The following is an 11800-nucleotide window of genomic DNA, read 5'->3' as shown; positions in this document are numbered from 1 at the left end:
CCGGCTCCCCCCGGCTCCCGGGGCCGCCTCTCCGGGGCGGGCGGATGGCGGTCACTGGGGGCGGTCCCTCCTGGCGGTCCAGACGAGGGGACGTGAGGGGACCAGGGAGCCGGAGCCAACGCGTGTAACAGCCTGTGCTGCAGGCCTGGGCCTCGTTTAGTCATCACTCCCCCTGCAACGGGGCAGCTGTCACCCACAGTGATTAAATGACCACAGGGCTCCAGGGTTAATGGCTGGGGCCGAAGCCCAGCCTTCTGACTGTCTGGTCCGCGTGGGGTCTATAAAAGTCCCCTTTAAAGTCAGGAGCGGATGTGGACTCACGAGGGTGGCCACCTCCTGAGACATGGTTCCCGCCCCGTGCCCAGAGAACAGTGCTGGTCTGAGTCCAGGGCCACTGCGTTCCTGGCCCAGGGTCACCCGTGGTGGCCAGCTTTGTTAAAGGCGTCCCCCACCAGCATCCCTGGACTAGGGTAAGGCCTCAGGACACAGCAGCTGGGGACCGAGGTCCCCATGGCAGGGATTCTATAGGCGGTGGACGTGGGGAGGCCTCACGGGGGGTCTGGTCTGTTGGATCCAGGAGGGGCTGGAGGGAGCTGGAGGGAAGGGGCATGGGGATGACTGTGCCGGTCTGGGCGGAGCCTGTGCCCACCGAGGATGAGTCAGAAAGAGCGACCCCCGCCCCAGGCCGCCCAGGCACGTGGGGGGACAGGCAGCTCCCACCCAGAAGTCCCAGCCAAGCCAAGCGCAGACAGCAACCCATCTGCAGTGCTCACAGGGAAATGGGGTCCCCGTACCAGGGGAGCAAGCTGTCCCTCCTTGATGGTGTCCCTTCCACCTCCTAGCAAATAGTCCCGAGGTCTGCACTGCCAGGTCCTCGCTAGACCCCGGGGCTAGGAGGCCCCTGGCTTCATGGAGCCGCCGTCACAGACCGGGGCACAGGGACAGAGTGTAGGATAGTGGGAGAAGGGGCCGTGTGCACGTGTGCGTGTGAGGCGGGGCGTCTGTGCATCGCCCCACAGTCACCCGGTCAAGAACAGCCGTGCAGAAGCCCCAGGGCAGGCGCACGGCTGTGGGGACACCGTCCCATGGGAGCGACAGCTCTCAGGAAGGCCGTGGGGGCCAGGGGTGAGGGTGTGATGCGTGTTTCACGGGTGAGGAGCCCCAGCCTCGGAAGCAGGTGCAGGCAGGAGCGCAGCTCAGCCACATTCACTCCGTCAGGGCCCAGGACCCAGGAGAGGCCTGGGGGCCGGCAGGACGCGGGCGGGAGCGACCGTGCTGGGTGAGGGGGTCCTCGGGCCCCGGGAAGGACGGGCCTGGCTCACCATCTGCATGATCTCCTCCAGTGTGGTCTGGTTGTCACCTGGGTCCTCCTGTGTCAGCGTCCTGGGGATGGGGAGGCACAGTGAGCCATGCGGCCTGTACCGCACCCCACCTCTGGGGCAGCCCCCCAATCCCCCCTCAGCAGAGCGCCCTGCAGCCCCCCCACCCCCCCACCTCTGTCTGTGCTCTGCCCTCCCCTTTCGTGGGAACCCCTCCCCATTCTTCCCTGCTGACTTCCTGATGGTCCGTCCTTGGCTCCCGCTGGGTGAGGGCCCCTCCTGTGGTCTCACCCCAGCCTCCCCACGTCTGTACCTGGCCCTTGCTAGACACAGGCCAGTGGCCCTTTAGGGCAGGGTGACATGAACGGAGCCAGGCCAGGGGTGGGGACAGGGGACTGCAGCCTGCTCTGTACTGCACCCCAGGCAGCTCCCTAACTGGATGGCTGTGATCGTAAGTTCCAAGGAAGGCAGCGGGAGATGCCGGGGGCCCCGGGGGGCTGACCGTGCGTGGACACGCGTGCGCTGTGGTGGGGGAGGCCTGAAGGAGATTGTAGGACAGAGCCTGGGGACCGAGGGGCTGTGGCACGGGCCTGGGGCGGGAGGGGCAACGGGAAGGTCTGGCTGCAAGTCTGGGTCAGAGACAGGATGCAGGGCGGGCCGGAAGCGAGGGGGGGAGGCCGGCCCTGGGCCCCGTCAGCCGGTGGGAGCGGCGGGTGCGCGTGCGCCTGCGCCCAGCCTGCGCTGAGCGGCCCGCAGAACTCTCTGGAATGATGCAACACCGTCTGTCTGTGCTGCCCAACACGGAGCCACGAGCCCGTGTGGCTTGTGTGACTGAGAAACTGAATTTTAAATTTTCCTAAAATTTAGTCGGGGGTTGAGAGCCCTGTGTCGCGGTGCTACCACACGGGACAGCGCAGGCGTTGGCAGGCGTGGACGTGGATGGAGCAGCGGGCAGTGTTCTTGCCTCCAGGGGTCAGGGCCTGATGGCGGGGGAGGGGAGGGGACACACGGCCCGGCAGCTCCAGAGCCCGGCGGCACGAGGGGCGACGGCCGCCCTGCACACCTGCCCGAGGCCCGCCACGCGCACGGCAGTGGGGACAGACCCCCGTCCCAGAGGCGGGGAGGCCGTACCTGATGATGTTGGCCGCAGCCTTCCGCTCCTGGGTCAGGAGCTCAGGGTCGTGCATGACCTCCTCCAGGAAGCCGATCACCTTGCACTTGAGCTCATCATTGGTCTCAAAGTCCTGCAGGGTGTGATGGTGCCTCTGGCTACTGTGCTGAGGCCGCCCCGTGGGTCCCAGCCGAGGCCAGAGGAGGCTGCCCCCTCATGACGGGGCCCCAGTGGGCCTGGGGACCCTCATGTAAAAGGCCCTGGGTGAGACCAGGGACTGGCGCTGAGTTGGCTGCACCCTAGGCCCGGGCTCTGGGAGGCTCGGCTGTGCTTTGCACCCCTGCTGCAGAGAGGTGGCGAGATGAGGGCCCTGTCCCGTGGAGTGTCCTTGGTCCCCTGGGCTCTGCGACATCGGGCAGCACGCCCGGGCTCCTCCCTCCCGCGCTCTGCTGCCGTCTGGTTCCCACAACAGTGCCCACCGGTCCCCAGAGGCCGCCGGGCCTCCCACCCACCTGAGAGTGCTTGGAGACCCAGTGGCGCAGCACGTTGAGGACGCGGTTGGTGGCCGCCCGGCGGATCACGAACTCCTTGTCCCCGTTCCTCTGGTCGGGGGGGAAGCCTGGGGCAGCGTGGCACACAGGACGCAGGACCATGAAGACGAGAGACAGCTCGCCCTCACCTCAGCTCAGCGCTGGGTCTGGGCGAGCCGGGCTGTCCCTCAGGGCTGCGGGGCGGGGCTGCAGTGGGTGATAACGGGCTGGACATGCAGCCTGGGCGCTGGCCAGGGGGCCTGGACGCCTGACGGCCCAGTGGACACAGTCCCCACTCCTACTTTGACCAGCCTGCACCTTTCAGGGGCTGCCGGAGGGTCTGGCAGCCTCTCCGGGCCAGAGCCCGCGCCCCGCTCCAGCCTCTGAGCAGGACCAGTGTGTGGACTGGGAGGAGGGCGATCGGGCCCCCCGGGCAGGACTTGAGGATGGGTCCAAGTGTGCCCGCAGCACAGGGCCCGGTGGGAGGGAGGGGGCTCCAGGTGGAGGGTCAGCACCGGCCAGGCCTGGAGCAGCCAGAGCGGGCGGGATCCTGGGGTCGTGCGTCTTTGCGGCCTCGCACCCGGGCTGAGCTCAGGGCTGTCGCGAGTGGAGGCCCCACACACCTGCGCTGGCCAGGGACATCCTCCGGTACTTCTCCTTGTTTGGGGTGCCCTCGTTGGCGCCTGCGGTCGCTATGGCAAAGGCGGAGGCTGCCGACAGGGCGCTTCGGTTATTGTCCAGCTCGCGACAGGAGGTCATGACGACCCCGTTATTGTAGGAGAAGAGCGGGAACTCTGGAGAGGAAGGAGCCACCCTCAGCCTTTTCTGCCCCAGCCCCCGGGCTGCGAGGAAACCAGCGTTCCAGACGGGGGACAGGCGGTGCTGCCGGCGGGGTCTGTCACCTGCCTCTGCTTGCCACCCGCAGGGCGGCCTCGGGAGGGAAAGCCCCCGCCTCCCTCCTGTTTCTGAAGAAAGGCTCCAGCCACCCCGTCCGTCTGTTGTTCCAGAGGCCGGTCACCTCTTAGCCCAGCTGGGCACAGGCCGCCTGCAGGACAGCCGTCACCTTCTCCCCCTTGCCGTCCATTCGGAACGAGCTCGTCACCTGTGACGAGGCTCCCGGGCCTGGCGGGGTACGGAGCCCTGCACGCCGAGCCCTCCCTTGCTAGCTGTGGGGTCCTGGGTCAGCTCCATAACTCAGGTCTCGGTAACTTTGGGGTAAGTCGGGCATCGACACGTGCTTCAAAGGGTCAGAGTGGAGATGGGAGGATGGAGGAACTTGGGGCCGTGCAGAGCTCTGCGGCCGCTGTGGGGTAGCAAGGCAGGGTCGGACAGTTGTCAGTGACAACTCCGGATAGCCGGAGGGCAGGGTTGGACAGAAACCTTCAGCCTCCTAGGACTGGAGAGCAGTCCGCACCCGGACAAAGTGACAGCACCTCAGCTCTGAGGAGCGAACGATACACTTTAATGACCCAGCCTACTTTGGGGCGACCTTTGGGGCGACCTTCCGGCCCTGGGCGAGATCGGCTCCATGCATGTGAGAAGGTGCGTGTGCCCGTCATGCGTGCGTCCAGGCCACGTCTCTGAGCTGGGTGACCTGTTATTTACGGGGTGTCTTCAGAAGGCCTGGGAGTTGGGGAGCTGGGGATTCAGTTGCATCTCGTGCTGTGTGGGGGCAGGGGCTCGAGAGGGTGGGGGTGGCAGGGAGCCCCCACCCCCGGCTCCCATCTCGCCTTCGCGCCTCCCAGAGCCCTGTGTGCGGGGAGGAGTTTGAGGGGAGCTGGAACCCAGAGGGCTCCCCGAGGACCCTTAGGAGGGTAGACCTCCCCACAGCCGTCAGTCTTTTCCTTTGGTTTAAAATGGGGACGAGGCCGCCAGGAGCCCGACACGGAGCGGGAGCTCAGGAAGCACCTCTGGACCCAGGAGTCCAGAGTGAGCCCGGCCTTCCCGCCCCCAGCGTCGGGCGGGGCGCGCGTCCCCTCCGGGGCCTGGAGGGACTTTGCCGAGCGGAAGAGGGGGCCCCACCCACGCCGTGCCGCAGCCCCGCGGCCACCCAGGTTCGTGGGGTGTGGCGCAGTTCCCGCAGCGAGGGGTCGGAAGGACGCGGCAGAAGGGCGACGCCCCCGCCCCACCTCGCAGCTCGGGGGGGCTGCCCTCACCCCGCGGGGGCCTCACGTACCTGAGGGGCTTCTGCTCTTGATGGACTTCGGCGTCGTTGGCGACTTGGAGGGCGATGTTTCCGTGTCGCCGTCGTCACTCTGGTTGTCATCGGTGTCTGACTCTTCCCTCATGGAGACATCAGAGCCTGCGGGGGAGGAGGTCATGGGATGGTGCTCAAATGGTCACCGATGTCTAGATTCAGGTCTGTAAGTTATTGGTGCAAAACAGAGCACGTGTGGGACAAGCCCGTGGAGCAGACGGAGCTCGACAGCTTTATGCGGCCCCGCCAGCCCTGGCAGGCGTCCACGCTCCCGTGTCTGGTCCCGCTCCCGAGCCACACCGTGAATGTGGGTGGGAGCCAGGACCTGGTGAGTGGGGCCTGGCCAGTACCTGCGCAGAGATGGACGAGCCCAGGGGTGCGGGAGGGCCCGGCTGTCACATGGCGGCCTCTCTGCCCTGCCCAGGCCCTGCACAGCCATCACGGTCTGCCTGGGACCCCCAGGCTTCCCTCCTGCCCCACGGGAGCCATACAGGCCCATCAGCCCTGTCCACTCACTCTGCTTGCTGGGGGCCGAGGGGTCCTCCGGCTTCTCGCTGGTCGTGTCCCCCTCGTCTGTGATCTTGTTGGTAAAGCCGCCGGACACGTAGAGCTTGCTGGTGTCCAGGGTGGCCTTGCTGAAGGGCGACATGGCCGAATACACGCCGGTGTAGCCGTTGGAGCTGCAGCCCAGGGCGGCCAGGTCCAGGGCCTTGCCGCCTGTGATGATGGGGATGTTGAGGGAGAGCTTCCGCCGGCGGCTGGGCGAGGATGTCTTGGTGATGGTCAGCGGAGGCGGTGAGGAGAACTTGCGGGTGGCACGTGGGGACTTCGGGGGGTCACCGTACAGGAGCTTGTTGTTCTGGCCGCTGGCGAACAAGAGCTCCAGTGACCTGTGTGGGGCGCGGGGGCCGAGAAGGACAGGTCAGCGCGGCCTGACCGCCGGGCCGACCGCCGGCCCAGGCCTGGGGTCCCCTGTCTGCTGGGAAGGGGGGGCGGCCAGCTGGGCACCGGGAAGGGTCTGGGCTGGTTTTCAGGGTCACTCCTGCCCGCTCAGGGCCTTGGGAAGCCGACCGCCGCGAGGCCCGAGCAGTGAGTGCCGGGCTGGCAGGGGCGCGGGGGCGGGTGGTCACGCTCTGGGAGGCGGGAGGCGGGGCGGCTCGAGCCCCCGGGCCCCCCGGACCCTCTCCTGCCTTGGGACCAGCCTGTCCTCCCTGTGGCCCTGGGAGGCGGTGATGCTGGGCTCTGGCACTGCGGCCACCACTGTTGCCTGCGCTCAGGGGTGGGCACAGGTGGGCTCACTGAGGCCCTGGGGCCACCTCTTGTCCCTCCTGGGCCCTGGACAGCCCCCTCAAGGCCCCGGTGGCCTGCACGTGCCGTAGCACCTTGGGCATGCCCGAAGAGCTGGGCGCGGCTCCACAGAGAAGGGGAGACGCTCTCTGTGCCCCCTCCCTCCCTCCCTTTCGTCTTAGATGGGAAGGTGGGGGGCAGGGGTGGGTCCCCTACGGCCAGAGAGCTGAGAGCTGAGGCAGGGAGGACATCGGGGTGCGTGCCCCACCCCGGAGCCTGCGGGTCAGGAGGCGCCGTCCCTACCCCTGGGGTGGCCTGCAGCCCCAGCTCGGGGCCCAGCCTGCCCCCCCGGGCCGTGGGCCGCCCACCTGGCGGGGATGGCGCTGATCGGCTTCCTGTAGATGGTGATGAGCTTGTCCAGCACCACGACGGCCGTGGTGAAGACGCGGTAGGAGTGCAGGAAGGTGTTGAGGAAGTCGATGCTCAGGAAGCGCAGGTCCGTCAGCCGCTCCAGCAGGCGGCCCACGCTGGCGTAGCGGATCTGCAGCACCTTGCAGGAGTTCATGGTCTTGCTGAAGCGGATGTCCACGTCGTCGCAGTACAGGGACGCGTCGGACCTGCGGGGAGGCCGGGCTGACTGGGGGCTGCGGGCTCCGAGCCCGTGGCCGGCTGGCCCGCCGGAGGGCCCGGTGGGCTTGTTACGGGGATGAGGACTGCTTTGTGGGGTGGGGGGCCCTGGGTGCATTCTCCCCCCAACATCCTGAAAACCTGGTGTCATAAAACTCCTAGAGACACTGGAAAAAAGAGAACGAACTTCGAAATAACGGGCTGCCGAGTTCGCGAGGCTTAAGGGACGCCCGTTCACACCAACGTGGGACGAGAACTGGAAACGCCCCCGCTGTCCGTGCGTGGGCGCTGCTGCCCACGAAGCAGTGACACGCGCCAGGACGACCTTCTCAACAGCGTGCTGCGTGCAGGGCCCGTCACAAAGCCCACACGACGTGAAGCGGCCAGGCCAGGCCGGGCCCCAGGCCCCGTTGCCGGGGCGGGGAGAGCAGGGACTGGAACTGACCGCCAGTACGCGGGCCTCTTCCCGGGTGACGGGAGCGCGCTCCGGAACTAGGCCGTGGTGGCGGTGGCACCGTGAATGCCCTACGATGCAGCCCTGCGCGAGCGGCCCCCGCGTGCGGCAGGCGGCGGCCAGCTGGGGAGAAGCCTGTGCCGGCCACGGGCCCAGAGCGGGGCCAGCGGGATGCCCAGGGGCCCAGGAAGCCCGCGTTTTCCACATGTTCTCATTTTGCGACGAGGAAAGGAAAAACTGTCATCGTAAAAATAGAAAAGGCTCAAGGGCCATTCCTGTTGTACCCTAAGCCGCCTAATACAGAAATCCTCGAAGCCGAAGCCAACGTCCCAGCAGACGCTGACTCAAAACGAACACCCAGAAGATGGAAGCCGGGTCCCTGAGCCCAGCACTGGCCGGCCCACTGCCCACCGTCCCTGCCGTCACCGCGGGGCGCTCAGCGGCCTGGGGAGCAAGCACGAGGTCAGGGGCGCTTACTTGATCATCTGCGGCACCGTGACCTTGGAATTCTCCTCAAAGGCGTTCATCATGAGCCCGTTGCATCGGATGTTGTCCACGCACTGCGGCCAGAGAGGGGGGCCCAGGGTCAGCACCTCGGCCCCGACTTGGGACCCGGGCCTGGCAGGGGCTCTGGCCAGCGAGCAGGTCCTGTGCCTTGCTGGACACGGGGCCCGGCACGGCAGGGTCAGGGCACAGAGCCCTGTGGGCCTCCGTCCTCACTCTGCAAGCTCTGCTGTTCCCACACCCTGGGGTGTGGCTCGCAGACTGTTCTGTGCCCCCGATGGCCTGGACATCTGCTGAAATGCAGGCCCCCAGGTCCCCGCCGCAGATTCGCATCTAGTAAGTCTGTGGGGGCTGGGGGCGGGGCAGGAGGAGCTCCGGGCTCTGGACTTTTAAGAGTCACCACAGAGGACAATCCCGGTGCAAGGGGTTCCTAGACCCTTCTTTGCAGGTAGCCGAGGACCCCTTCCTGCCGGCCGGATGGGGTAGCCGCGTTCAGCCCTGGTGGGCGCTGTGCCTGGTAACACGGCCCCTCGTCCACTCGAACCCTGCAGCGGCCCCAGGTCCTCAGCCAGCTCAGGCCCGAGGGGACCACAGGCTGCGGGAACACGGACGCTGCTCACCTGGCTGATGTCACTGGTCCACGCTGCCTTCTCCTGTCTGGACGAGGCCACAAGGGTGACCGTGAAGGGCGGGGAGTCCTTCGGCTCCACCCCGATCTTAAAATCCAGGCGGTCCATGTCTTGGCCGGACCCTTTGGCTTCCAGTTGCAAAACATGGAGGTAGCAGAGTGGGCGAGGGCGGCTTCTGAGCTAGAAACCACGGCAATGGTCCCCCCATCCCCCCACCCTCTGCCCCGGGGGAGGCAGCGCTGGCCCCTGGCTATTTCCAGAACGTTTCTTTTTCCCTAGGTGAGGACCCCCCACTTCGTGACGGGAGGACCGAGGCCTGCGGCCCAGAAGCAGCTTGCAGCCACGCAGGGCCAGTGGGGGGACTTTGTGGACCACGGCGCGGGAGAGGGGCCGCCACACGGCAGCGTCCTCCCTGCTCCTCGGCCAAGACCGTGCCTGGGGACACACAGCCCTGGGGCGAGCGAGCGTGCGCACTTGTCCGAGCAGCTCCCACACCCACCTTCCTCCTCCGTGCTCTCCGCGTCCTCCAGCAAGGTGCAGTCGATGAGGGACACCACACCGTTCTGAAGAAGAGCAGGCGGCCTGAGCCGGGGCCCTGCGGGTGCGGGGGGTCCCAGCGCGTGCGGGGGGCGGGGCTTTGACGGTGCGTGCGCACATGTGCTATGCTCCGGGTGGGTGTTTATATAAGGAGCCCAATGGGTCCCGCGAGACTGTGTTGGAGGGGGCCTTCCCGAGGTGGGGGGGCGGTCAGCTGGGGGCGTGGCCTCTTCCTGCCCCCCGCAGCGGCATCGCCTAAATCACAGAAGTCTGAAGTCTCTTGGAGGGGGCCTTCCCGAGTGGGGGGGGGGTCAGCTGGGGGCGTGGCCTCTTCCTGCCCCCGCAGCGGCATCACCTAAATCACAGAAGTCCGAAGTCCCCCGTTACCAACAGGGAAGCAGGCCAATGTCACGGACCCGTGGCAGGCGTCGTTCTGACTTTACAGTGAAGACGTGAAATCAGGGAGCGGTGTCTCGCCCTAAGGTCCCTGGCAGGTCTGGGCGGAGCCTCAGGGGCCTGATCCCAGCCCAGGGCAGCCACTGGTTTTCAGTTTGTAGGACTATCTGGAAAATGCCTCCCATTCCTGGGTGTTTGAGCCTCTCTTGGTCCCCTGGTACTAAGTGAGAGTAACCAAAGGCTGGGTACCCCTCCCTTCAAAAGGTGGCGCCCACATCCCTTCCTCTTTGGAGCGTGTCCCGGATTTGGTGACCTGCTTTTCATTACAAGAAGCAAGCGTAAGTGAGGGTATCTGACTCTGGGGACTGCAGCATCCTGCTAGCTCTCTTGTCTCTCGGTCACTGGTCCTGGGGGAGCCAGCTGCCATGCCATGCCATGAGGACAGGTCAATGAATGGATCGCCACAGTGGACACGGATCCTCGGCCCCAGTCACACTTACAGGTGACACAGCCTGGCACTGTCGTGTCTGCAGCCTCCTAAGGGGCCCTGGGCCCTGTCACTCCTGAAACTACGACCCACAGAAACCGAGACGACAAACGTTTGTCTTCAGCCACCACATCTGGGGATAACTTGCCATGCAAGGACAGATAAGGCACATGATAACTAGTGACCGCAGGGACCCGGCCACGGGCAGATCTGTATTTGAAAACGTTTGCAGGGCAGGCTGCCCCATGGGGGGCAGCGGGGCCCAGATTCTGCTTTTGCGTCTCGTTCTGCTCATTGGTTTTGCCCCCCAGGCCTTGCTGGGCCTTCGCTGCCCAGCGGTCAGTGGGCTGGAAACCGTGGAAGCCCCATCTCGCTCTGCCGTTCTCTTCCAGCCAAGTCCAAACATTCTCGGGTCATTTTAAACCTCGGGGGTCGGCAGCGTGCCCGTTGGAAGGGACGGAATGGTGTTCGATGTCCAGGGACAGTATTTCAAGAGAAGTGCTTTGAATTCTAGCTTACGGCTTGAGAGCACAGACTCTGGCTGCAGTCCCAGGTCTGCCTCCGAGATGTCTGCTTCTCGCCGGCTCCCCCATGTCTGTTCCCTCACCCACAGAATAGGGAAAGGAACAGCATGTGCCTCAGCCGGTAGTCGCGGGAATTAAATACACGTGCCGTCTGGCATAGCGCCTGGCTCATGATAATCGCTGTGCAGAAGCCTGATGTTACTGCTGCAAGGTCATTATTATGCGACCAAGACCGACAGCGATGTTGTCCATTGAGCAGCTGCCCTGTACGGGCACCGGCTCTGCGCTTTGCAGGCACCCCCTCACTGAATCCTCTCAGCCCTCCTCAGAAGGGGTTCTCACCCCATTTTGCGACTGAGTGAACTGAGGCCGGGCGAGGTCGTGGGACCGTATGAGGTCACCCATGGTGTGTGGCGGTGCTGTCTTCCACAGTTCGCTGTGAGGGTTTAAATCTCAGCCTCCACCCCAAACCGGGTCAGGGAACATGCACACACGAAAGAGCATGTGCTTCTGGGCTTTCAGGCAGGAGGCTGTCCCCAGACTCCCGCCCCAGGGCACAGTCCCCCGGCCTGGACGAGGCCGTCACAGCAGACTGCAGAGCTAATCAACAAGGAAGCTTTCCTTGATGTGGAGCGTGGCCGAAACCAGTGTCCGATGTTTGTAAATTAATTTCTCGTGTGCAACCAACCCATGACTTCGTCGACACATTAACATGAGCAGCGCATTCCCTGAAGCCCGACCTCCGAGCTCTGCGGGTGACGGGCCAGGCACCCCGCATCTGGGAGAGGGGATCCTTGATGCGCTGGCCGAAGTCAGGGAGCTTCTGGCCCTGCCCGCCACCCTCGCTCAGCTTTGAAATCGCGGAGGGCAGTTTCTGTGGGGATGGACACGGCGCTGGGGAGCCTGCAGCTTATCAGATGCTCCCTGCTGCCGAGGGGGGTCTGCACCTGTGAGGACTGTCACCCCTATTACAGGCGCGGGTCCGAGCTGTGCACAGCGGGGACCTTCCTGGGGTCACACATGCGTGAGACGGACGAGGTCCTGAGCTCAGAGCAGTGGACGAGCAATGTGCTGAGCGGGGAGCACCAGACTCCGACAGGCGCCGCGTGGCAGGCCGAGGGGACGCAGGGGGTCTGGGGGCGGTTGCGTGAGCCGGGGCCCTGGGGCTCGCGGTGCCTGCGGCCCCGCCTCCTGGGCG

At 65.8% G+C, this 11800-nt stretch overlaps 1 protein-coding gene across 1 annotated transcript in view; it reads right to left on the bottom strand.

Moving 5' to 3' along the window:
- Positions 1–11800, bottom strand: part of RASGRF1 (Ras protein specific guanine nucleotide releasing factor 1) — a 57303-nt gene that overhangs the window by 11966 nt on the left and 33537 nt on the right. The window contains exons 10-19 of the mRNA XM_006905373.1: positions 9158–9221; positions 8650–8786; positions 8003–8085; positions 6813–7061; positions 5674–6047; positions 5137–5262; positions 3584–3754; positions 2943–3049; positions 2451–2563; positions 1323–1383 (exon numbers count right to left, since the gene is read on the bottom strand). Of these exons, the coding sequence (XP_006905435.1) occupies positions 1323–1383; positions 2451–2563; positions 2943–3049; positions 3584–3754; positions 5137–5262; positions 5674–6047; positions 6813–7061; positions 8003–8085; positions 8650–8786; positions 9158–9221 (1485 nt within the window). The remainder of the gene's footprint in view (positions 1–1322; positions 1384–2450; positions 2564–2942; positions 3050–3583; positions 3755–5136; positions 5263–5673; positions 6048–6812; positions 7062–8002; positions 8086–8649; positions 8787–9157; positions 9222–11800) is intronic.

Source organism: Pteropus alecto, unplaced genomic scaffold (genome assembly GCF_000325575.1).
Source record: "Pteropus alecto unplaced genomic scaffold, ASM32557v1 scaffold60, whole genome shotgun sequence".
NCBI classification, from domain to species: Eukaryota; Metazoa; Chordata; class Mammalia; order Chiroptera; family Pteropodidae; genus Pteropus; species Pteropus alecto.
The sequence above is the reverse complement of the archived record's forward strand: the minus strand, read 5'-3'. Positions and strand labels throughout refer to the sequence as shown.